Source organism: Dicentrarchus labrax, unplaced genomic scaffold (assembly GCF_905237075.1).
Source record: "Dicentrarchus labrax unplaced genomic scaffold, dlabrax2021, whole genome shotgun sequence".
Lineage (NCBI taxonomy): Eukaryota > Metazoa > Chordata > Actinopteri > Moronidae > Dicentrarchus > Dicentrarchus labrax.
Window position 1 is genome coordinate 19,331,231 of NW_026136703.1, and position 25,140 is coordinate 19,356,370.

At 41.9% G+C, this 25,140-nt stretch overlaps 1 protein-coding gene and 1 long non-coding RNA gene across 6 annotated transcripts in view; one reads left to right on the forward strand and one right to left on the reverse strand.

Moving 5' to 3' along the window:
- The window catches only part of LOC127357405 (uncharacterized), a 65,790-nt gene extending 59,597 nt beyond the window's left edge, over positions 1-6,193 (forward strand). For 4 of the 5 annotated variants that reach the window (XR_007882253.1, XR_007882255.1, XR_007882252.1 and 1 more), the window contains 2 exons: positions 16-94; positions 2,494-3,004. This is a non-coding gene — a long non-coding RNA (uncharacterized LOC127357405). Of the gene's footprint in view, positions 1-15; positions 95-2,493; positions 3,005-3,493 lie in introns of those variants that run through there. The other variant, XR_007882254.1, reaches the window with a different exon arrangement.
- On the reverse strand, positions 5,053-9,839 carry zfp36l1a (zinc finger protein 36, C3H type-like 1a). Its single transcript, XM_051389486.1, has 2 exons — positions 9,567-9,839; positions 5,053-8,368 (listed from the first exon to the last, which is right to left on the reverse strand). Exons 1-2 carry the CDS (start codon positions 9,615-9,617, stop codon positions 7,313-7,315), a joined length of 1,107 nt encoding a protein of 368 aa, XP_051245446.1. The 5' UTR covers positions 9,618-9,839; the 3' UTR covers positions 5,053-7,312.
- Between the last annotated feature and the right edge of the window lie 15,301 nt (positions 9,840-25,140).

Genomic DNA, 25,140 nt, shown 5'->3' on the forward strand with positions numbered 1-25,140 from the left:
TCCTTTCTTTTACAGGTCAAGGGTTGCCACTTAGCCCGGAGGAAGAAAAGCACATGTGACACTGGATCCTGGCAGGGCTAATGGTCATTACTTGGTAAGCAGTGTGTCATAGTCTCAGTCGTGTAGATAATAGGGCTGCGGAGTGCCTGGGTTAAACCCACAGGATCAAGGAGTGGTTGTGACTGTTGTCTTTGTTGATCTGCAATCAGTCTCATTGTGACACATATAGCCATAGACCTACAAAGATAAAAAAAAAAACTGCCTTTTGCTGCAGGCTGCAGAGAAAACTGCATGGCTGGTAAGTAAAGTGTTACATGCTCAGAGATTAGAGGAAAGTGATTACCAAAACTGTAAAGCCTGAAGTTACTGCTTAAGCGTCATTATCAGATGAGATATTTTAGGAAATATGTGATTACCCAGAAACATTGTGAGGCTGAAAATAGGACAATCCTGATAATGAAATAGCTTCTGTAAATCATGACTGCAATGCAACTTTCTCTGTCACTCAAAGTCAGTATTGTTTTGTATTCAGAAGGTAAACTTCCCAAACAGTGAAATAGGGTGATAATAGTCAGGAAGGGATTAGAGATGGGATGAGAAGGCCCCTTGTTAACACAAATTATAAAACACATCCCCATAATTAAGGACTAAGGATTTCAATATTTGGGGAAACAAGACTCTAACTCCCCACAATCCCTGCTGTGAAGCCATAGACAAATCAACCACAAGAGCAGCGTTAGAAGGGAATGCAGACAGAGAAGATAAAGGCGTACTTTCACTTAGCAAGAAGGGCCCATTATAGGCAGTGGCAGGTTTAAAGGTTTGTCATGTAGCAGCGAGGTCAAAGGTTTGATCACTGTGACTGACATGTCTTCTTGAGGTGTATTTTAGCTAGACACTGAACCCATACGTGCATGGTGATTATGTTGCTGCAATTACTACACATATTTCTGCTTGTATGTTCTAGGACAACACACAATATCATTTTAGTTGGGTGAAAACTTATTTCCAAAATCCAATTCTTAAAAGATAGGACATTTTTTTGCTTTAAAGGTCCAGTGTGTAACATTTAGGAGGATCTATTGGCTGAAATGGAAGATAATATTCATTCATTCATGTATAAATCACCAGATGTTTCTACAGCACAGACAAAACAAACACTGGCTGTAGATGGGGCCTTTTGGGAGTTTCACCGTAGTTTCTCTTACACACTTCACAGCCTGTCGTCATTCCCATGTCGTCAAATACAGATGCGAGTGGTGTTCAGTTAGCTGTGATCTGCAACTTCACCGCTAGATGCCACTAAATCCCACACACTGGTCCTTTAAAGCAATAGCTATTTGCTTATTTGCTTTCTTGTAAAGGGTTGATGAATACTGATGAGCTAAATTACACTTTACATGTAGGCAAGGACAAGCTGCGGCCAGCTACCACTTAGCTTAGCTTAGCATAAAGACTGGAAACAGGAATCTATACAAGAAGCAAACGATACAGGACTATACAGGGTTTTGCCTGCTTGCTTGGCAACTGGTCCAGTCCTAGAAATAGCCCGGCCAATAATCCCTGGTAAAACTGTGAACAGTCATTTTTACAGTTTGTTTTTTGGATTAAACAAACAAGATATAATGTTGATTAGTGGACTTTTCAAAACAGATTGTTACCTTTGGACAGAGAAAGGCTAGCTATATCCCCCTGTTTTCAGTCTTTGTGCTAAGCTAAGCTAACCAGCTGCTGGCTGTAGATCCATATTTACCATACAGACATGAGAGTGGTATCAATCTTCTGCCTAGTAAATGAGTATAGTGTATTTTCCCAAAATGTTGAGAAACGTTTGCTCCATTCTGGTTTATATTCTCACCTTGTGTCAATGAAGAACATCTAATCCCTCCACTGACATTAAAAGTGCATTTTGTTTTCCTCAGGTGGATGTTTTTAAAGCAGGTTTGTGAGCTCTGGTATGTGTGTCTGAAGGAGGTTAATCGTGCCTCTCTGTTTTTCTACAGACAAAGCAGCCTGTGAATAGCCCCTTACCTAACCTCATCACTCAGTGTTGACCTCAGCCCTTGTTTGGTGATTAATTATCCCTCCCACATCACCTGTCACACTGCAGAGACACAGGCTCATGCACACATGCATGCAGGCAGGGTTGCAGCTACACTGCTCTCAGCTGTGAGTGCAGATAAGGAAATAGCACAGTTAGCACATCCACCACTATTTGCTCACCTCTTTCTCAAACAAAGAGGTAAACCTTCCTCTGATAACACAATTACAAAGTGTACATGCCGCCACATTCTCTTGCTCAACTGTGCGGGTTAAAGGTGAATGAAGATTGAGTACTGAGAGTAAAACTACACACCTGCTTTATTCTGTTGTGCAGGAAGCAATGAATGAACCGCACTCTTGATCTGTGCCACTGTACTGTTTCCATATTGGAAAATAACCTGCTGTTAAATGCGATGAAGTAATGGAAGTTCTTTTTTTTTTGCCACACAGTGAAGAGCAGTCGACCCCCTCCTCCCTCCCTCCGCCACCCTCAGACCTGGTGCTGGAGGTTCAGAAACCCACTTCCTGGTACTTCGTCTCAAGGTGCCTCTATACGCACACCACACAAACAGGAAACAGCCCTTTTTCATGTCCCTCAATCTGCATGTAGTTTAAGTTCTTTAAGAGGCTGCAGCAGGAAAGGATGGTGTGCATGAGTCATACTCACCTGGTTAACTTTGAGATATGGAAACATCTTTTTTTCATCTTTTAAATAGAAATATGTAATGAAAACCCAAAATGTAATAATGTTTTGAAGTGGTGACCTTTAGTTTTGCCATGAACTAGGCTTGCACGTTTGATGAGCATGACCATAAGCATTGTTAATACACCAAATAAGGAAATATTTTTGGTTTTGTATGTTAAATGGGTTCTGCATGAACAAATGTTTTGAAGAATTATAGTGCTTGATATTCTTTATAGGGATTTTACCTAATAAACTTAATTGACAACACCAATAACAGATAGAGAGCATATGAATCACATTATTTTTAACCAGGTTTTGGTTCTTCTCTGTAGCAGACGTCTAAAACATGCCATGTTATTAGCAATTCTCATAAAAGTCATGAAGTTTAAAGGTGATAAAACAATGTTAAGTATGTTTTTGAGCTGTTAAAGAGGGCCTCAACCTGGAACAATAAGGCCTTTTTCTTTACTTTTGCAGGTACATGTAGTACCAGGAATTTGAGCATTAAAAAGTTACATATTGTATTAATCTCTTTTAAAAGTAAACAACCCACTTGTTAAGCACATGGTTGCATCTTCCAAGTTAGTTGTTGATCAGTGCTTTTAGTGAGGAGTTCATTCGCAGTATGTCGCGACTACGTGTTGTGAGATTTGTCACTTTCTCCGCTTTTGCAGTGACAGTGACTAATCAACACAACACTGAGACTAGCACCTGTGAATATAAAAAAAACGGTTTCGTATGCTGTTTCCCTGTTTTGACTTACAGGCTCTCAGTTGGCAGGCAGCTTCTCCAGAGATGTTGGTGGTGGTGGTGAGTGGTGGGAAAGGGAGTAAAAGGAACAAGACAAGAATCTAACAGGCCCAGGTTCACTGGAATAAAGCAACAGATGTTGGTGGTGGTGGTGGTGGTGGTGAGGGTGAGTGGTGGGGAAGGGAGTAAAAGGAACAAGACAAGAATCTAACAGGCCCAGGTTCACTGGAATAAAGCAACAAGGAGGGCCTCCACGGGTCAGCTGTGACGGGTCAGCACCCACCATTGTATGGAGGGAAGGGAGTTCCTGTTCCGGCTCGTTTTTTTGCAATCTGAGAGAATATAAACACGGAGAGACGGAAGTGTCCAGACAGCGAGCAAAAGCAGAAGCAGTGGAGATGTTGAGTGGAGTGTATGAAGGGGAAGCTACAGTATGTTGTTTCTGAAATCCAATACCACTCTGCTTGTATTAAAGGTAAAACAGAGATCATTATCTATTCATGTTATGATTATTTATTCATGTAACAAAAAAATATTGAAAATTGACCACATATGCTATATATTTTTAAAGTCATATCAGCCCTAACAATCTATGACCAAAATTGTTCATCCCATACTTACCTGGAATATCCTCGGACACGTATCGATCAAGCTTACTTGTAACCTCAGGATCACTGATCAAGTGATAACCTCAGTAAATCAGTTTTTTTATTCTTGGAAACGTAGCAGTTTACCCCACCACACCCCCAATCAATATTTCTGCTGAAACCAGGAGTATTGTGTCTTTTTTGCGTAACCAAACCTGCTCAATCAAGAGTTTGATCATCCCCCAGGTCAATACCCCTGACTTACCCTCTTGTGCAGTTCACCAATCAACTTCCACCACAGTGAAACTCCCTTTACTTCTGCATGCATGCACAGAGAAACACAGCCAGAGGGTTTCTTTCATTCCCAGTTTCCTCCTTGTATGATTCTACCTTTTAAACATTTGTAAACATATTTAGTCCGTTTATATAAAGCAGAGGTTTGGTTTGACAGTGAAGCAGTGTGTTACCGTGGAGTCTGTTAATTAGAGGGCTACAAATTGAGCCTGTATTTGTTCACATTTTGGCAAATTGGCACCATTGTAAACATGCCAAATTAGTTATTAACTGTTCTTGTTTGCAACGTAACCATGGATGTATGGACAACTATCACTGGATTACTTTTATACTGAAGAAAACTTATAAATTAGATTATTCTCGGGCAAGTTCTCAAGTTATAAAGGAGCATCTGTTTTCCATGATTTCTAAGTGGATTTATGATGTGTGACACTTTATTCCCTGAAGGCTTATATACACACACACTAATATTAAAGTAGCCAGCCTCTTCAAATGAAGTCATCTGAATAGTTTGAAGTTGGAATATTAAGTATCCTGATCTAATTCATACAATAGGAGTTATCTTTAATGTGCAGACATGATTTTAACCTAAATATATAACAGATTTTGTACCATCATGCATGTGTATTGTGTGTATCACTGCATAAAGGTGCAGGAGCATCTAATAACCAACGTACACAACTCATAACACCGTTTAACTTTTCAAAAAATATGGGGTTTATTGACTTAACTGCAATCAATACTTACAAAAAGAGGGGGCAAGAAACAGGTTTTTTTCATATAAACTCACAGAAAAAATTACTGTAGTGAAAAAAAACATGGCTGAAAAAAATACATTCAACTGTTTTTACTTTCTTTGTGTCAAAATCTGTTCACCTCTTCCAAAAACACGTGAAGGCAACACAGAACAAGTGACTTTAAAACAAAACAAAAAAATAATAATTAACTGTCCTCCATTATCAAATATAAAAAGGCAGAGACGCCTTAGCTACCTGGAATGTATTCGATGAGGCACTTCCAATGGTCGAGAGAGGGGTGTGTGGCGGCGGGGGGGCAAGCAAGTGCATCAAGCATCCAATCAATTTAAAAAAAGAAAAGAAACTTTCCTCAACCCATTTGGTCACAGCTATTGCTTGTAATAACAGACTGGGTGTAAGAACGTTACTGACAGAAGACCCCCCCTTTCGTCATCAACATTGTCTTCTAACTTGGGAGACCCTCCTGAAACCGGTGATGTGAGAAGGGTCTTTTAGCACAGGGTTGAATTAATGTAATAACAGTTAGCTACTGTTACTGTCAGGATTATTGTGATGTGAAGAAGAGAGAGCGAGGGGGGAGGGAAAAAAACCCATCAGGAATGAATACAAGCAAATCTAGTTTAGATGGAATTGCAGTCCAATAAGAGGGAGTAAGAAAAAAATAAAGTACAATAAATAATCAAAACGCAAAACGTCTTTTTTGCATTTTTTTTTTTGCTTTAAATTAAGTTTCATTTTGACAAAGTGTAGTTGCAGAACAAAAAGTCATTGAAGTACAATATATTAACTGTGAAAAAAAAGGAAAACTGACAAAAACGTCTTCACAATCTTTAGATTAATATGGAAGATCATAATTTAACATAAAAGAAAATATATTCTATTGTTCATTATCCAGATAAATACAAAACAAAATTAACAAAAAAATGCATATGATCACCAATAAATATGTTCTGATAAGTTAAATAAGCAGTGACAAGCAAACCTTCTGTCTGCAAAGTTTTTTCAAACAATAATAAACCGTAATAATAACATTAATAAAAAATAATTATCAAATAAAGAAAGCAAAAAAAAAAAAAGAGGATGTAATGAGTACAGAGTGCTCATTGGAGCAGGTACTAAAGTGGAGGTGGGGAGGGGGGAGAAGTAAAGTAAAATAGCTTGGAGATCTTCTCAAGTTGCAGGATGTACAACTGCACCATGGGAATGCTGGAATTCCCCAGACCGTCCGGGATGAAGGGAGGGAGGCGGGGTTGAGAGGCGGGACAAAGTCTTACAGGTTTAATGATCAGTTTGATATCAAGACTTCCTTCCCAACAACAAAAAAAAAAACCAGAGCCAGTGACCAGCAACAGGAGGAGAAAACTCAGGAGGAGGTGGAGGAGGGGAACACAACCAACTTCCAGTTCAAAGTCCTTCCTGCAGACTCACCCAGTCCACAATTACATAAGACGAGGCTTGAGAAGAACCGTGACAAGGGGAGGGGGCAAATGAGAAAGAACCAAAAACAACAAACAGTAGTCCATTCACCCTTAAACACATGCAGAAACCGCCCCAGGCACTTTTTTTTCCTCTTTTTTAAAAACTATTCATATCTTTTCAGGGTCTTTATTTTTATTAATTTTTTTCCTTAAACTCAGTCTGTAAAAAAAAAAAAACGGCTGCGGTAGATCTACAGTTACGTTAGTGAGCACCCTCTAGCTAGCTCAGGGGAAGTGGTATCGTCAGGAAAAGGGGGGCGGGTGGGTGGAAGAGGGAGGGAAGAAGGGGGGTGGGGGGATAGTGCAATGCACTCCCCTTTCCAAGGCCACTTGTGCTGCTACACATTCAAAGAACAAAATGAAGAAGAAAGAAAAGAAAAATAAAAAATAAACAAGTGGCACCTGGCAAAACAGTCAATTCTTGTTCTCATGATTTTCATTGTTCAATTTCCTCTCCTTTTTTTGGCACTATGACACATGGCAGGGTACGTTATTTTTAAATCTCGCTGTGCGGACAGGCAGGGGTGAAATGATCATTTGAGTTGACAGTTCCCTTAATTGACTACATCCTTACAATGCTAACGTGGAACTAAACACGGTGTCTTGTGTAAAGGGAAGACGGGGGAAGCTTCAGGACAACTGGGGGGCAGAGGTAGAGGGGAGTGCCGTGTTCTCTTTGCGTCATCGAACTTTAAGTCACTGGTGGATACGTGCAGTCTAATCATCAGAGATGGAGAGGCGGCTGAAGATAGGGAGGCGGCGGGTGGTGTCCAGCGTGGGGGACTCAGAGCCACTCAGGCTGCCTCCAGAGCTGCTCTGGTAGCCCTCTTGGTCTGACAGAGAGTCGGGAGGGCTGGAGGGAGACTCGAACATCTGAGGGGACTCCAACATGGGTCTGAAATAGTAAGGCGTTGGAGAGGGGGGTGCAGGGGTGTTGGGCTCTGTGCCTACAGGACCGGCACTGAGGCTGGGCCCAAACAGGTTGGCCAGCTCCTGGCTGGAGTAGGTGAAGGGGTTACTGCTGGGCCAGTCAGGGACCTCATCGGGGAAGAACATGGGTGGAGGGGTGACGGAGGTGGGGCTGTCCCTCAGCCCAGCTGAGCTGGAGAAGCCCGCGAAGCTGTAGCTGTGCTGCAGTCGAGGCCTTTCCATCTTGTTGGAAGAGTTAAGAGGGGAGGACTGCTGGGGAGGTCCACGACGCTCCTCGGCATTGTGGATGAAATGGCAGCGAGGCCCGTACGGGCAGAATCCGATGGTGTGGAAGGTGCGGCACAGCTCAGTTTTGTATTTGGGATGGCGGCTCAGGCTGCGCAGTTCATGGATTCCGTGAGCAAACTGGCATTTGTCGCCGTACTTGCAGGAACCGTTCTCCTCGAAGGGCCTGCAAAGCTCCGTCTTGTAACGGCTGGAGTTCACTTGACCGCTGGTGGGACTGGCGGGGCCCAGGCACTTGTTGAGGAGCCTCTCGCCAGTCTCAGAGAAGGAGCGGTCTCGCAGGCGGTTCTCCTTGTTGTTGCTGGCGTTGCCAACACCTGAGATGAGTGAGGAGTGGTCCGCTGCCTTCAGGCTGTTCAGAAACTGGTTCTGGCTGAACTTTGTGCTGCTGACAGAGTGCCGCCGCTGGTACACGCCTCCCACGGAGGGAGATCCCACCGCCTTCCTGTCCAGCAGGGCTCCGGTGGGGCTGGAGAGGGGCACATTGGTGCCAGTGCAAGGGACAGACATGGGATGGGGAGCACCCAGGTTGTTGTTGTAGCTGAGCAGTTTGTTGTTCTGCAAAGACACAAAGAAATACATATCATTAACACATAGCATAGAGCATAGAGCAAACCCACAGCCTCCTCTTGCATGACTGTGTTCTTTTTGGCTCTGACAACATAAGCGGATACAGGCCTATAGAACAGCAGCTGGTTTGGCAAGTTGCCCTGGTGAGGAATGTGTGCCTGTTTAGTAAATGGAGCAGCAGCACATGAGAGGCCAGCGGGCTGCTAGTGGCTACAAAAGAGGCTGCATCATTTGAAAGATAATGAAAGTGGCAAAAGCATCCTGCTGAAAATTACAAGGGAAAAACTGATCTGCTATTTCAGTCCACGTCCAAAAGAGTGTGGAGGAGATGGCGGGTTTAGTCACTGATTAACATGAGTATTACAAAAGCTGCCAGAGAGTCAAATCTAACTGTTTCTACTAAAAGAAATCTTGACACTGAAAACATGGACGTGTATGCAAACGGCAACAGCGCGTGGCGTTAGCTAACCGTACAGCCGTTGAGAAGTTATTTCCAAACGGTTAAATCGTTTAAATAAAACGGGTTTATAGGAGCAACAGTAAAAAAAAAAAAAAAAAAAAAAAGTACAAGCAAGGCGAACTCTGGTCAATGATTAGCGAGCATGTGGCTGCTTTGTGAGGAGCATTAAAAAAAAAAAAAAGGGAAAAAAAGTGGCGCAAATCTGCCCTCATTTAAAGAAAGATAGCATGAATTAACTGAAACTAACGGCCGTTCGCCATAGAAACTGCGCTGTAGCCGGTGAGTACGACTACATAACCGTTAAACCGACAGCTGATGTGGCACCAACAAACAACAACAAAAGTAACCGTTAAAAGTTACACTTATGGTGTACAACGCCATGGGAGGGGGGCGTGAAAGTTTTTAGACGTGGTTACACATACAAAATACGAAAATAAAACAAACAAACAAACAAAACAAAATCAAAACAGCGAGAGAGAAAAAAAAACAAACAAAACAAACAACAACCGCAGCCCTTCCACACAGGCGCGTCACGGCACAGGGCCGCGCGGGCATGCAGCTCATCATTCCTCCACAGCGATGCTAACTCACCGATGCTAACAGAGGCTAACACACTGAGTTCGCACACTTTTAAACAGAAAACACCAGAGAGAGAGAGAGGGAGAGAGAGAGACACACACAGAGAGATAGTTAGAGGAGGGAAGATATAAAAAGTTATAACGCTACCTTGTTCATTACTTCGAAGTCGAAGAAAGGCGACACCACGGCTGTGGTCATTTTTGCAGCGACCCAAAAAAAAAAAAAAAAAAAAAAAACAACAACAGGAAAAAGTAGTATATATATATATATCTGTGTATATATATATATATATAAAACAACAACAACCCCAAACTGTGCTTGTTAGAAAAGTTGCGCAGGTCTGCTGAGTTCTCTGATTTGCAGCTCCTGTTGTATTTTTGACCCAGCAGTACTCCCCCTCTGTCCTGTGCAGGCAAGACATTGCTTATAAATCCAGTGGCAGGAGGAGCCTCGAGCTGGGCGTCAACTTTCTGTTAACTTTTTTTTTTTTTTTATTTAACTTTTTTTTTTTTCTTTCTTCCTTTTCTCCGGGGACGAACTTGCAGTGGGTTTGTCAGTTTGTTTGAGATTACTACACAAGTTGCACGCAGTATGAATACTAAACAGACAGGGCTTTTTAAAAAAAAATATTATTATTACTTATTTAATTCAGAACCAAAACAAAGTTATTATTATTATACATACAAAAAGTGAGTTTTTACACTTCGTTTTGTACATTTTCTGTTTATTATACATAATGAGTTCACTTTAATGTATGAGCACAAACTTTAAAGCGCAGTGACAACTTTATTTCCTTAAAGAAAACTACTCTGGAGTTGTTTACTGGGAGGCGCTACACTGTCCCTCAGGGTTTCAGCTACCATCCACTACTCTGTAATTAATTTACTCTTAATTGCTGGACTGTAACGTCACTTGTGGGACTTTCCGGTGAATTCAAGGCAGCCAGTAACTCTTTCCCCGCCACAGTTATATCCACTTTAAAACCCTTTATTTTCTCTCTCTCTCTCTCTCTCTCTCCTCTCCTCCTCCTTATACCAGCCAAGGTTGAATATGTGCATGGATGCATATGTGTCACTCCAATCAGGTGTGCACAGTATATAACCTGATATACGAGTGATCTCACCAGATTCAACTACAGCCAGTAACAATGACGCTCACAGCCACATATGAAAGAGCCGTGCTTGCAAGAGAGAGTGAAACCTATACAAATCTTTTGTGGTCCATCGTTCCTCCTCCCGCCCTCTGCATCCATGACAGAGCAGCCATCGGCCATGTGCAGAGTCAATGTCAGGGTTGGGTTGCAATAGAAAAAGAGGTGAAGAAGAAGAGGGGAGGAGGAGGAGGAGGAGGAGGGAGGGTAAAGAAAGGCAGCAGGGTTGGGAGAGAAGAAAAGAAGCTGTTAACAAAAAAAAAGTTGGAGGAGAGGGGGGATGATGGCGTGAGGGGGGGGAGGGAGATTTATGGGGGACGTTTATTACTACACAGTGCTGCCCCAGGGAGGTGGGAAGAGGGGTAGGGAGAGAGAAAGAGAGGCAAAACATTCCCTTTCCCCTTCCTCTACTTTTGCCTATACAGAAGCCACACAGGGGGGTGGAGAGCTTTGTCTCACTGCTAGCAGCCGTTAAAGGAGGCAGGGGAAGTTGTTTTTCTGCACTCAAATGTTGAATTTTAGTTGTATTTAGTACGAAAGACCAGATACAAGACTTCTGATCTAAAGTTTCATTCCTTTTTTCTGAGCTTTTAAGGAAGCTACAAACCTCCTGCATGCATTAGGAAAAGTAAATACAACTTGCATGCAATCACTGAGATTTTCTGGACCCAGTCAGGGAACGAGTGTGTGTGTGTGTGTGTGTGTGTGTGTGTGTGTGTGTGTGTGTGTGTGTGTGTTTTAACATAAAAAGAGTTTTTACGAGCCCGGGCTGTGTGGAGTAATCTCCCCCTGGAGTGTTTTCACAGACGACAGGGTGGGATGACAGACTTGCTGGAAATCACGTCTGCAGTTCAAAGGGCCCTGTCACCGATTGATTAAGTAGATCAGTTCGATTGTCCCTCCCTTTGAGGAATAACTACAGCAGGGAAGTAGGAGTGTTATATATATATATGTATATATATACATACATATAAAAGCTCTACTCTTTTCAGTACAGTAAATCCACCAGCGGCTGTGATTGTCGGAGCACGTAGATCAGGGTTGAACTCTACGAGGTCAGCGGGTGTCAGCAACAAGCCACTGACTCTGATGGAAATGTCCTTATTTTACTGGCCTCAAGAAGCCTCATGCTCAGTTGTTTACTTTAATACTCTCTCAGAGGCCTGTTTGATATTGTGCGATGCAGTTAACCTTCCAGGTTTAGGAGGAGGCACCTGTTTCCTGCCAAAATGAAAATCTAGATAAAAAAGAAAAAGAAAATGTAGCCAGGCTGCTCTCTCAGGGGATAGTGTCAGATGTGTTTTAAACATGCACACACACACAGTAAACGACTACAGACGTCACTTTGACACGGTATCTTGCAGTTGTTTGCACATATAGGCTTACTTTTTTTTACTCTTTTATTAAGAAGTTATGTTAGTTGAAATGCATTTATTTCCAAGCAACTCCTTCCAGTCCGACAGTGTAAACAGTTTGTGTGACTTCACACACAGGCAAAAAACATGCTTAATACTTCTTACATTTGTCCTATTTAGGGTATATTTAGAAGTTTTCGACTGTGTTTTTCCATTAGAAGTTGTGAAAAGTGCCTGAATTTCTCCACCAGGGGGGATCAATACAGGATCTTTAAATGGCATTTGGTGACAGTCTAGACTCTAGGGTGTGGGCTGGACTCCGCATGAGAATACTTACAAAACAGGATATGCAGTATTCACTCAAAGGTGACATTTGACAGTAGTGCTGAAATTTAGTGTGAGAAACTACTGTAGCTTTTTTCTATATATATATTTTTCTATATATATTTTTTGTCAGAAACTAGTGAAAAATGTCTCGTTTTTGTTTGACCAACAGTCACATCTTCAATGCACTGATCGATAAACGGACTAATTGTTTCCATCGCAGCTTGTAAAAAAGTGAAGGGTGGAATATTTATGAGGTTTTTCCTGTCCAATCATTCCACCGACTTCCAAAGTGAACAAGCACCAAAGGAACGAACTGATCTCAGCTCCTTGGGCAGGATTTTCCACTCACTGCTGACAAGAGTCGAGTTGATTTCTGAGGACTTGTGCTCCTCGAGGTCAAGGCTATCCTCCTCCTGACTTGTAAGGCCTTATCAGTCTCTGCTGGAACTGCAGTTAAGTCACTCCTCGGCCTTTTGCTGCACGGTTTGATTTCTGCCTCCTGTGCTGCCAACTCTGATGACCCCGCCCCCCCTCGCCCCCTCCCCAGAAGGGAGGATGGGGATGAGGCTTGAGGTCACTGATAGAGTTTAAGTGGGATGACTGGATGTTAAATTTTTATCTCACCAAGCAGGAGATGAAAGAAGTCATGGACAAACACAATAAACTGTCTGTAATAGCAACAGTTTGCTGTAGTTCCGCCTCACACCCAACAGAGGGCAGAGTTTCTTCCTTTTCTCTTGCCTCTACTTGCAGCCTTTCCTACTTACTCCCCCTTTTCTTTGTACAGTATTTAAAGTGTTTCCATGTTTACCTAAATCATGAATTTAGATTATCAGAATGGTTACACCATGTGTGAGACTTTCTAAGATTAGACAAGCAGGTCAGCGCAGTCAAACACAGCTCTTTCCTTGTGTGGCTTTGGGGTGAATTAGGACTCAGCACAAGCCTGTGTAGTGTAATCAGCCTTTCCACTGACACACTAACTTACTGGCCTTATATGAAGCACAGAAGACTTATCAGCTACAAAACACAAATGCTCACACCAGTTGTGCGGTAATCTCATGCTGTGCCGCACCACATCCCACTTAGTGCAACCACAGTCTCCTTTAACGACGTATTAAAGGAGAAATAAGAAGACATTTTACTGCCTCACGGTACATCATGTATATTCTGGGGATTGATAGGGTTGTTGATAAATACCAGTGACTTAGCTGTTTGCCGCATACTGGTGTTTATGATTTCTTATAAAGTTCATTTTCCAGCTGAAGTATCAGTTTTGGTCTCTCCCCCCCACACACACACACACACAAACAAACACTGTTGCATTTTCAGTTCCATAAAGCTGAAAGGTTTTATGGCAAACTTCAAATGGAACATCACCTCTTCACTAGAAATGTGTTCTGCGTCTTATTTGGTGAAAATATTACCTAATTATTTGTGTCAATTACAGACAAGGCAATGCAGTGGTTGGAAAATCTGATCGTTTACTTAAACAGAAGTAGCATTACCATAATTTAAAAAAAAAAGTTAAAATACTACATATATACAGAAACAATGGCCTTTTGCAACAACAACTTTTCTTGTCCTTTAATGTGTATGAAGAATTTTTGCTGTTGCAGCTGAAGTGGAGATAATTTTAACTACTTTATGCACTGGTTGTTCAACCTATAATGCACCATTTTTCATGTTTATGTTGAAATTAAGTTGATATTTCTATTAAAAAATAAATATATTTATATACAAAGTAACTAAAGCTGTCAAATACATGTAGCGTAATAAACGTACACTACAAGTAAAGTACAAAAAAATAAAATAAAATAGCATAAAATAGAAAAAATAACCCCAAAATTGTGATTACAGCACTTGACATGTACGTTTACTGGAAGTATGATGCATGAAGCTGTCAGTAATGTTTCAGCTCCCATTAAAGATTACTTAACACTCCTGACTTCCCATTTTTTCCCCCAGCATGCGAGCTCATCTTTACAAACACTGACGAATCAGCCAAATTTGAGCCAAAACAGGGTTTGATCTCTCGCTGTCATGTGTCAGCCCACGTCCGCTGCGACACTGCGTGGGTTCAGTTTCTGTATATATTCTCTTCTCCACATCCCAATTTGTGTGATCCGATTAAACTTTTGACAGCCGGGGACACCGTGATTGCCTCCTTTCATGTCTCATGGTATGTTTGCCAAATTCATATGGGAGGACTGTGGTCATCGTGCAGGGTGAAACCAGCCTCAGAGGAAGAAGGGTGAGGGAGAGAGAGAAAGAGGGAGGGAGGGAAAATAAGAACTAGCAGCGATTAATTGTCCATAAGAGTAGCCACAGCATTGTTAGTGGTGAACCACCAGCTGCTCTTGCTGATGTTGTTCCCATGATTCGCTCCAACATGCCCATCCACTCGCTTCCACTGCCCTTCGTCTCACACTGGGTGGGATGCGGCATCAATGCGAGGCTTGGCTCATTTGGATGGCTCTGACACGTCACATCATTACAATCATAAACCAGAGTTTCAAAACAAAAACGCCATCTTGGAAATGAAAGTCTTCTGCCCCGTCGGTTGCCAATTCGCAAGCGAAACAGAAGAAGAATAATGATGTTTTCGAGGTCGCAAAAATAGCAACAAAACAAGAGAGTGAGGGGGTCAGCGTTTAAAGGAGATTTACTGTCCAATTCTCTGCTGACACGCCGGTCTCTAGAGGAGGGTTGTATTTAGAATGAAAGGCCAGCTTCCTCCTCCGACTTCCTGACCCGTGTTTCCTGAGGAACAATCTTTCTGTCTGTGCAGAGGGCTCATGGGAAGGGAGAATTTGGTTTTCCACTCGCGCATTAGGGGTCGCAAAGGAAGAAGCATAGGTCAAAGTCATCAAGCTATAGAAATGAGATGATGACCGCAGCTTCACAGCGCAGAGATGGCAGATGATAATGCATGTGCGAGACACACTTAGGGGCAGAAGTGGAGAGCAGTTTTTTGGCCTCGCTTGTTGTGTCCAGTTCCCCCTCGGGCTCAGCGTGCCTTCCACTAGGGACTGGACAGACCTGACCCTGGTCCAGGTGTCATGACCATGCGGCGGACGCTGAAATGAGATATTCCTCAGCCTCCTCACTCAACGCAGGGAAAAATCAATGGGCTTTGTATCGCATAGGAACAGTGGAAAGCATTCTCTCACCAAAAAAATCCTGCCCCTGTCCCATCTGTCTCCATTCTCCAGCACTCCCAGACCTCACAACCGGCCCTGTGTGGTCACTCCTGGACTAGAATTACACAGTCCATGTGTCCAGCTCTGGACAATACACAAAACCAACCGCCCGTGTGACCCTGCCCACTTTTCTCACACTTTATCCCTGCAGATTTATTGAATTGGACGCGTCATTCTCTCTTCGAGTTATTGATATTCCTCCAGATGCTGTTGACGAGGACGCACTTCTGACATTGTTGCATTTTGTGTTCGACAACAGCTCGCCTATCATAAATGGGACATTGGAAATTATCTTTTAATGATGTGTGAATCGAAGGGGAGCGTGTTTTTGATTAAATGATGTTGAGCTGTGAGAATAGGATCATTTGTTTGCGAGCCGTCCTCACTCGACCCAAGACATATGGTGATGTCAAATTCCTTCTTGTTGTAGGCGTGTGATGATTTATTGTGAAAGACTGTGCTTTTATTGTTGCTGCAGCTCTAATTTGAACCTGTTTCAGTGTTTGTCTTCATTGCCAGTAGAATGCTACAAATTATAGATATCTGCATCACTGCTTGATGAATACACCACTGCAGGACTATTTTTTTGTTACATCACTACTCTCCATGTAGATAGTAAACTTCTGATTGGTGCTTATTATGGGGGCCCTGAGAGTTCAGCTACAACTCACAAATAGAAAAAAAACACACTTGACAACACATTTAGAGAGAAAATGCTGGAAAGAAACAAAACACAGGCAAGCTGGAAAACACATTCACCAATTTGACAACGCATGTAGCCTAAAGACATGTGCTGCAAATACCGAAAACATAACCAAATCCAGAAACACAGTGGTTGTTGTGTTTTTTTATTTGCAGCACATTTTCTGTTTTTGGTTGTATTGTCTGTATTATTTGTGCAATTATGCTTGTTTTCTGTGTTTATTTATTGCAGTAATGGTATTTGCAGCATGCTTTCTTATGCTATAGATTTTTCGCACTTGTTGTATTTATATAAAAAGTCCAGGTTGGTGCTGTGTAGCATTGTTTATCACTATTGTTTTCCTTTTGCCTGTGTGGTATGACACCGTATAATGCTGCCACTGGGACAGTGTCTGCCATGTATGTGCTATGTTTTGTTTGTGATTTGTCTGTTTCAACGTGTTGAGCACTCAGAGCCACTTTGGTTTACGAGGAGACAACAGTGTAGTGTAGCTCAAGAAAAGCTGTAGGTGGGTGTACTGAACTGTGCCGTTAACTAGAGCACTATCTTGAGAGCTACAGGTGTTTCACCGTCAGCAGCAGGGTTATTCATCTGTTAAAGTGCACCTTTGCCTGTCCTCCTGAGATGAAAAGTTCTTGTAACGTCTGCTCTTTTCTTCTCTGTGACCTGCTGTGACTCCCAGAGAGTCACATGAGCTTGTGAAGCATATCCGTCCTCACTTAAATGGAAAATGACGAGGAAATGAGCAAAACTCAAGGTATGTGGATAAAGATCAAGGAGCCTATGGCAGAGAGATTGCCTCAGAGGGAAAACTGGCAAAAGGCTTGAACTGCATTTGCATTGCATGTTCTGAACGGGGCCAGATTACATCACCATCTTACCTCTTTGATTGTAATTTTGCAAAAGCTTCCACAATCACTCAACTAAAACAACTCAACAAGGGATTTTGTGTGATTGCCCACAGTCCAAACACAGCGCAGCCTAAAATAGAGTTTGATGTCCAAGATGAGTCTACGCTGCTTTCGTTTTCTTCTTTTTTTTTGTAAAGAAAACAACCCTCTGGGTCTTTGAGGCCTGTCCAGTCCAAATGCCCCCAACTGTTCCCCACTCCGCCTCTCTTTCTCCTCTCCCTCTTTCAGACTATCTTCTTCCCTGGCAGTGAAAGAAAGTGCAGCTGTGTGGAGTCCTTTGGGTTGAATGAGAAGAATCAGCCCATTTGGTTGACTTTCCTGGCCAAAGCTATAATTTTCTGCTGCCAGGGCCTAACATCCAGTCCAGAGCAGTTCCTGGGCTCCAGCCACTTGTATCCAACAGGACAATGGGGATTGTCCTACAGCCATATACCACACAGGGGTCCAATTGCCTGTCTGCCAAAATGTGGAAGCAACTACGGGTCCAGACCTAAACACTACATTCTCAACAAGTCAATTAGTCAATTTTTGAGCCTTTAAAATTGCTCGGTCCACTTGTTTCTGACACAAAAGCTACTTGTGTTCTAAGAATTATGAGAACCAAATGTGATTTTCTTCATGCTACTGTTGGATTATGTCTCATTTCAAGGTATTGACACTCATTTCTAGAACTAGACTCTCTCAAACAAAAGAAACTCAACTGAGAACAAGTGGAATTACTTTACCCCATTGGCATAGTTTTTCTCTTGATCTAAACAGCATTAAGTATTAAGTACTTGTCAAGGCAGATGTTTATTGTAATTTGACCAGTAACATGTGTGTCAGCAAGTCTCCCCATTTGTGATATAGAGCCTTAAGGATAAAAAAAACCAAAAACAACAAAACTTGCATGAATAATGCATTGAGTTTGGTTTTAGTTTTTGTGAGTGGTTTAATGTCATTAGCATGCCCTCAGAAACATACACAGCACTGCTTGTGTATGTTTCCAGTAAGCACTATTAGTGTCACATCAGGCCCAAATGGCAGCCCACGTGACTCCGTCAACCCTGGGGAGTACTCACATTATTGCTGTGTTGTGTGACAGCTGAATATGGAAACACTTTTTGCGCTTGTTAAATACTTTCTGGTTTGCCCCCTTCTTTTTTTTTTCTTGCCTTGCACTCTTATAGGTTCTACAAAGTCTAGTAAAATTGAATGACTTTCCCAGAAATGAAAGTTTATTGTCCCCCTCAGCCCACCCGACTCGTAAATAATGGCACATTTACCAAAAATCCCAAGCCGACAGCCCCCACCTTCATACCATTACCAGTACCACTATACGCCAAAACCGCTGCCAAAATACACCCAAACAATCCCCCTTTCTCCTCATTGAAACCTTCCAACTGTCTGTTAACAGTGTTTACTCCGTGAAAGCCCTCCAACTCGACACTCAGAGGAGAGAACAGTCCAAATGCTGTCGGTGGGAACTGTATGTACACCATTAAACTCCATTCTTCATTTTTAACCTTCCTTATCATAATAAAGCGCTTTAAGTATTTTAGCAGGCGTACACGTACATTTGACTAAAAACTGTGTTGCACCAGTTACAGTAAGTTTGATCCAAGTTTAATAAAACAGTACAGGCTTCGCAGCTAGAAATGGATTGTATTACAGTAAGTGGGTCACAAAATGAGCTTTTGATGCTAATTACGCTTTCTTTTTTTTTCTCTTTTTCAAGTTAGTGCTTTTTAAACTAGAAGAAAATCCTTTTTCCTCTTCTGGCTTACGCTCACACGTACACATAACAGAAGGATGTAGTCCATTTCCGTGTGAGACGCTCATTGAGATTTTCTGAGAACGCCAACGCATGATCCAGTAAAATCAAAGATATTATGAACAGGAGGATGAAATGTGTTCCACATGAGCACCGTCCCTACGGGACAAAAACCTGTTAATACATTTAATATGGTGACCTCAATCATTTACCTTATTTTAATAAAACTTCAGTCTCTGGCCGCGCAATCTTGTCCTGCACGGCTTTTTTCCAGACACCTTGGGAGTTCATCTTGACCTGCTCATCCACCGGAAGTTCAAACAGTCTTTAATGTAGTCTACTTTGTAAATGGAGAGACAGAATGGAACAGAGTTTAGACATAAGGCTGATGTGTAGGTGGGATCTCGGTATCGTACAGTACTGGAGCTTCCACTGTGGGCAACTTTCTCGCTGCATGACTCACCACATGAAATAGGTGCACAATTAAAATACCATCGAAAGCTGTCACAGACTTGTCATGAACGCGCTTTCCTCAACAAACTCTCACATTGATTGATGACATCAATATTGACGCAGGATTTGCGCCTTTGGTGCTTACATTAGAAATTGTGTCTGATTTCGAGAGAGTGCCTAAATCGAATTGAGCCCGAGGCTGTTGTGTTTTTTTTTGACAGTCCCCACACACAGGATATGAGTTCGTCCTGTTGACAAGCCTCTGAATCAAAAGCTTCAATCACATTGCTGACTTCTGTTATTATAAGAATTTTCTGAATAAATAAGGGTTGAATACTTTTGACACAAATAGAGGATGAAGATGTTGTGAAATAATAATGTTGAAACCTGAGATCACAGAGAGAGAGAGACAGCCATAAAGTGGGTATTTGTAGAGCTTGGTATTCAGTCATGATTTATCTCCACTGAGGTAATATCAAGGTTGGCGCCCTGAAAATGTCTTTGCTTCAACAAGATGCCTTGAGCCGGATAAGAGGGCCTAAAGCTCCCAGTTCAGCAGCATGATGGATGAAAGTGTTCTATCTTGTTTATGCAACCTGACACAAGGCATCTGCTGGCCTCTGAAGCGCTCACTTCATGCTGTAACAACCCTGTCCGCTCGCTACCAGACAGTCAAACAGAGATTACCAAGGCATTTAAGATGTAGGCGATACAGTGGACGATGTAGGAAAAAGTACTAAAAGCTTAAGGACAAATTATTTCTGTATTTTTGGATTTTTTTTTACTTAGCAATGAATAACACCAAGCTTAAATCTAATATTTAGCTAGCTTTAATGTAATCTGAATAAAATTATGAATGGTATGTTGTTGAGTTTCAAGGTAGAGTTCATATCTGATCTTCAGGTTACAGCACATCAAAACTTTAACAAAAGGTCACGTCTGAGACGTGACCTTTTGAGTGAAATATTTTGACAACTGTTGGATAGACTTTGGCTGGCTCGACCTTTCATCTTGCATCATTATTAGGTCACATGTTTTATTTGTCCAATACTTTGGTTACTAATGAGATTCCTATCAGCCCCTATACTGTATTTAGTGCTAATGTTTGCATGCTGACATACTGAACTAACACGGTCAACGCTGTACACATTACATCTGTTAAAACATAGGCATGTAAGCGTTGCTATTGTGAGCATGTCTGTATCCAAACATTAGCATTTGGCATTTTTTAAGATGGATAACAGAGATTATCAAGGTATTTCAAATGCAGGAGATACAGTTTACGGTGTAGGGAAATTACAGTTAGCTCAAATACTTTAAATTCATTGGATGTTCTTGGATAGTGGATTTATGACAATTAGCTTTAAGCAACACCTATCTTAAATACTGTATGTGGCTAAAAGTAGAAAAGTTGAACAGTGTGAAGACGTTACAGTACAATAAACCTTTCAACAAAGGACTGACCTGAATTAATTATCTCTCTTCACGCCACATGTTTTCGCTAACAAACACCTTGCTAAAAGACGAGGCATTTCAGTGATGTAGTACTAGGTTGCACAAGCACAGATGAATCTGTCATGTGGCCACGTCACCATACCCTGCTGGCAGAGGCATTGTGGATCTTCACAGTAAATCCAGGACTGCGCAGATATTGTAAAATGTTTCATTAGATGTTATAGTGCACTCTATTATTCAACTGTAACATTTAGGTTTATTGTTCAGATTGTGAAATCCCATCTATTAATCCCCTGATCATTTTTCTTCATGAAGAAAATAAATTACCAGCCAACTACTTTTATGGTGTCAAGATTCTGTTGAATTCTGGGCAAGTTTTACTGTTTTCCAGTATATCAAGCAGGAGAGAGAGTGGACGCAACCAAGGTGAAAAGTTTGGCAAACTAGTGCAGGTGCGGATAGATGTGCTAAAACCCCAGCTATTTATGGTCTGAAATGCTTCGACTGAGCCAAATCATGTAACAAAACCCAACCAGCATTCACTGTTTATGCTTGTGCCAACAGAGCGGTTTTTGTCTTTTTCAGATTAGACAAATAAATAAGTATGTATGGGAAAAATCTGCCAAAACAATGTGCTCTTGGACATGCTGTAATCATTATGTAGTCATGTAATGTACCCTAAATGTCATAGCACGAGGCAGTGATGGAGTGTGTTTGCTCTTGTGCGGGCTGTGTTTTCGAGTTGTGCTCCGTTTGTGAAGAAGCTGTTGACTGCTGCTTCAATATCTCTTCCATCTATCTTTGTTGTATGACTGACTTCAGCATAATCCCACATTCAGTTTTTTTTTTTTCTCCTCTTGCAACCTCAGTCCAGCTCCTTTTTTTAAAACATCTATTACTGCGGGACGCAAATCCCCTCAAACAAACAGCCGCTTGCGAAAACTTTGGCTCTTTCTCTGCTGGTATACAGTATTTAAATGAGAAAACAACAAGAGCGAAAGACATAAAGACAGCTGAAGAAAGACAGAGAGAAGCAGAGGGATGCAGAGGGAGGGAGGCAGAGACAGGCCTAGCACCAGTATAGGGAGAAAGTGCGGAGTCATGCTGCAGGAATGCTGGAGGGGGGGATTGCTGGCGTGACTGCCCCATTTTTCACAGCCATAATCAGAGCCAGCTGTCAGTGAGAGAGCCCATAAGATGAAGGGGGGGGGAAGAGGATGGTGGAGGGACGAGAGGGGGGGAGGACAAGGGATAGAGAGGGGAGGGTAGGAGTGGGAGTACTTTGGTTTTTGGAACAAGTTAGAAGGCAAGGAATAAGTAGGAGAAGCTGGTAGAGATTGAGTTGTAATTTATTCCCTCTCCATGTGTAAGAGTTGTGTAAAAGAAAGAGAAAAAGAATCTGTGTGCTTGTGTAAAGACGCTCTTGTGAATGCATGATAACGTTTAGAAAGGAGGAGAGAATCGGACTGTGGCCTTGACTCGGCCTGGCTGCAGCCGGAGCCAGGTTAAAGGAGGAGGGGGGGGAGGAAGCGAGGTGGAGCTTCCTGCCTTCCTGCTGCTTCTGGGACCTCTGCAGTGAAGACTGACAAAGCAGAAGCTCTTACACACTCCATACGGCGTCTGCATGGGAGGGTACAATCCCTTTGGTACATGTATAGAGCATGGATATAAAGAACAAAGACCGAAAACCCACATAAAACGTAATGAAATAATATTATGACTTGTAATTTTCAGATTTTCAGAGCATTATCACAGATCAGGAACAGATGCATCTTTTGACTAAGGATCGGTTTACAGCGCCGTGGTTGTACTTTGTACATCTGTGGCTGCGGTAATGCTGCTGCTACCAGCCATGCCAGTGCTGTTACAGTCCCACAGTGCTGAATGTAAACTCCTGGTGTGTTTATGTTTAGTCTACAGTCACACGGTACATCTTCCTTCCACTATATGCGAGGCTGTGTTATGTTTTGTCTTGCGACGAGCGTGTTCATCCTCTGTCCTGTAAAACATCAACACTGATTGTAGGTCAAATTAATGAACTCATTGCACCCTAATTTGAGGAATCGTGAAAAGATAAAAAAGAGAAGAAATCCTTATGGCAGCAATGATGACAGTTTCACTCCCTCAGCAGGGGAAAAAAACAACGAATAAATCTGAGGTGAATTATTGCACGGCTGTTTCCTGAAGTACGTTAAGGTATTAAGGTTCATATACTGTGGCGAGATATTTTTATGACCTATCTCTTAGCCCCGCACTCCCTTACACGGTGTACAGTCAGAGTGCCACGTACTTTATATGACCCTCGGTAGTTTGGTGGAAAAAAGCTCTAGTGGGAACGGCTTGGCTTGTTGATTTTTGGGTGATTCATGGCCGTTAAAGAGGTGACCTCCTCGAAGTTGGAGTGCCGACTTTTCACGTCAACCCCACAAGCCTCCAACACAGAGTACCCTCGAGGCTTCCAAGAAATAGTGTCACTGGCTAATGAACTTTGCAGCCACTACACTGATCTCTTTCTTTCCCTAAGTGGGTTACAATAAATTACCTTGTTGGTTGCATAAGGCTCTACTTGGGCTGTAAACTACAGTTTTCTTCAAGAACTGGTCGTTTTCAGTGCAAAGGCCTGTCCTCACCTCTTTTTGTTTTCAAAAATATCTCCTCTATTACAAAAAGCTGTCACTGAAGCACAATTGAGGACGTACCCAAACAGAAACCTTTAGAAAGATAGATCTTGGTGTCTGAGAAGTTATTTTAGGCCTCTGACAGAACTCCCCTTTCTGCCCACTTCCTGTGCTGAGGTTTTGATGTAATGTGAGGATGTGCAAACACGACAGGCTCAGAAATTAAACAAAAAATGCCCCTGACAGTTCTTTTAAAAATGCCCATGAACCTTAAAACGCCTGTAATGTGACGAGTGGTAAAAGCCCATGGTATTGAGGCTGTCGCTGGCATCTCAAGTATTAATTATCAAGTTAAAAAGGTCATTTCTGTCCTCGGTGGGCCGCCGTAGGTGAGACTTTCCGGGGGTGTGTCCCAATTCTAAATACAAATTGTGTCCGGTCTATTCTAGTTTAATAGTATACTGGGTTTTTTTGCAGTTAATATGCGCCATTGTACACTGCTTTCCCTTTTATAATAACAGGAAATGATACAAAACATGCTGGATTAACCCATAAACCCCCAGCTCCTCTCACTCTCTGTGCAGTGTGTTCACTCATTCTGTGATGGATTATTGAATATTGATTTAAAGAACCAGCGTGTTGGATTAATAAGTATGTATGAAAGCAGATTGTCACCAACTCAGTATAGCTCAACCTTCCCTGCACATGTATGTGAAACTCCCATTAAAGGCCTGCATTAGAGCCAGTGTTTGGTTTGTCCGTTCGGGGCTACTGTAGAAACATGGCAGTTCAACATGGCCAACTCCACGGACGAGGACCAGCTCCCTCTGTAGATTAAAAACAGCTCAGGTGATTATACATTAATGAAAACACGAATATGAATATAATACTCCATTTCTACCTCCTCAACGTTACACACTGGACCTTCATTCATGTGAGTTCGTAACTGAAACAATAATCCTTTTGAAAGAAACATTTAGAGCACTAGTGTTAATAATAACATTAATAATTCCATGTAATTGCTTCAGTTTTATCATCCCGGTACTGTGCATTATGACTCACTTTCACACTATCATGGCTTTTCCTACTTTGACAAGTAAAAATCGCTGGTGTGAAACTGGCCTACGCAAAGTTTTGAAACCAGATTTTGACACAGGTAGCCAAGAACTCAAGATTGGTTAATAATTTAAAGCTTCACATTCCCCACACCAGTGTTTATGTTACATTGAACACAGGAGACACAGCAAACGTAAGGTCACACCAGACATCGCCTATTTGCTTGTGTTCAAACTGGATTAATTCATGAGTGAGTTTCCTGTTTTGCTGTGATTTACCTTTGTTCAGCTTCGATCGTTGGAATGAAGTCGTTTAGTCTAATCGCCCATTAGGTTACAAACTCCAGTATCACGCTGTCAGAAGTCAGAAACATGGAAGTTAGATGGGTCCTGGTGGTCTGGAGGGCCTCACAGGGAAGTTGTGCCAGCAGATGTTAAATAAACTGTCGCTGTTTGTTTGTAGCTGTGTATTGTGAGACAGTTATTATCAACAGTGTACTCAAAAATCATATTTTAATATTCCTTAAGACATCTTTGAGTAACTAAAGTTCATCACTACATATTTAAAAGTCGGAGGTGGAAGATTGAATGAATGAGACACCCAAAGGCCTGTAAGTTTCCAGTTGTGTAAAATAATGTAAGCATACTTCAACTGAGTATTTATTTCCTATATGTAATGCTTAATTTCATACTAATTAAACTTTTTCTGTATATAAGCTGTGGTTACATTTGGCTCAG

Excerpts from the sequence above, each read along its gene's own strand:
- zfp36l1a (XM_051389486.1), bottom strand. The coding sequence starts at position 9,617 with ATGACCACAGCCGTGGTGTCGCCTTTCTTCGACTTCGAAGTAATGAAC. Across the intron at positions 8,369-9,566 it reads ACTTCGAAGTAATGAACAAG|AACAACAAACTGCTCAGCTA; the intron begins GTAGCGTTATAA and ends GTGTCTTTGCAG.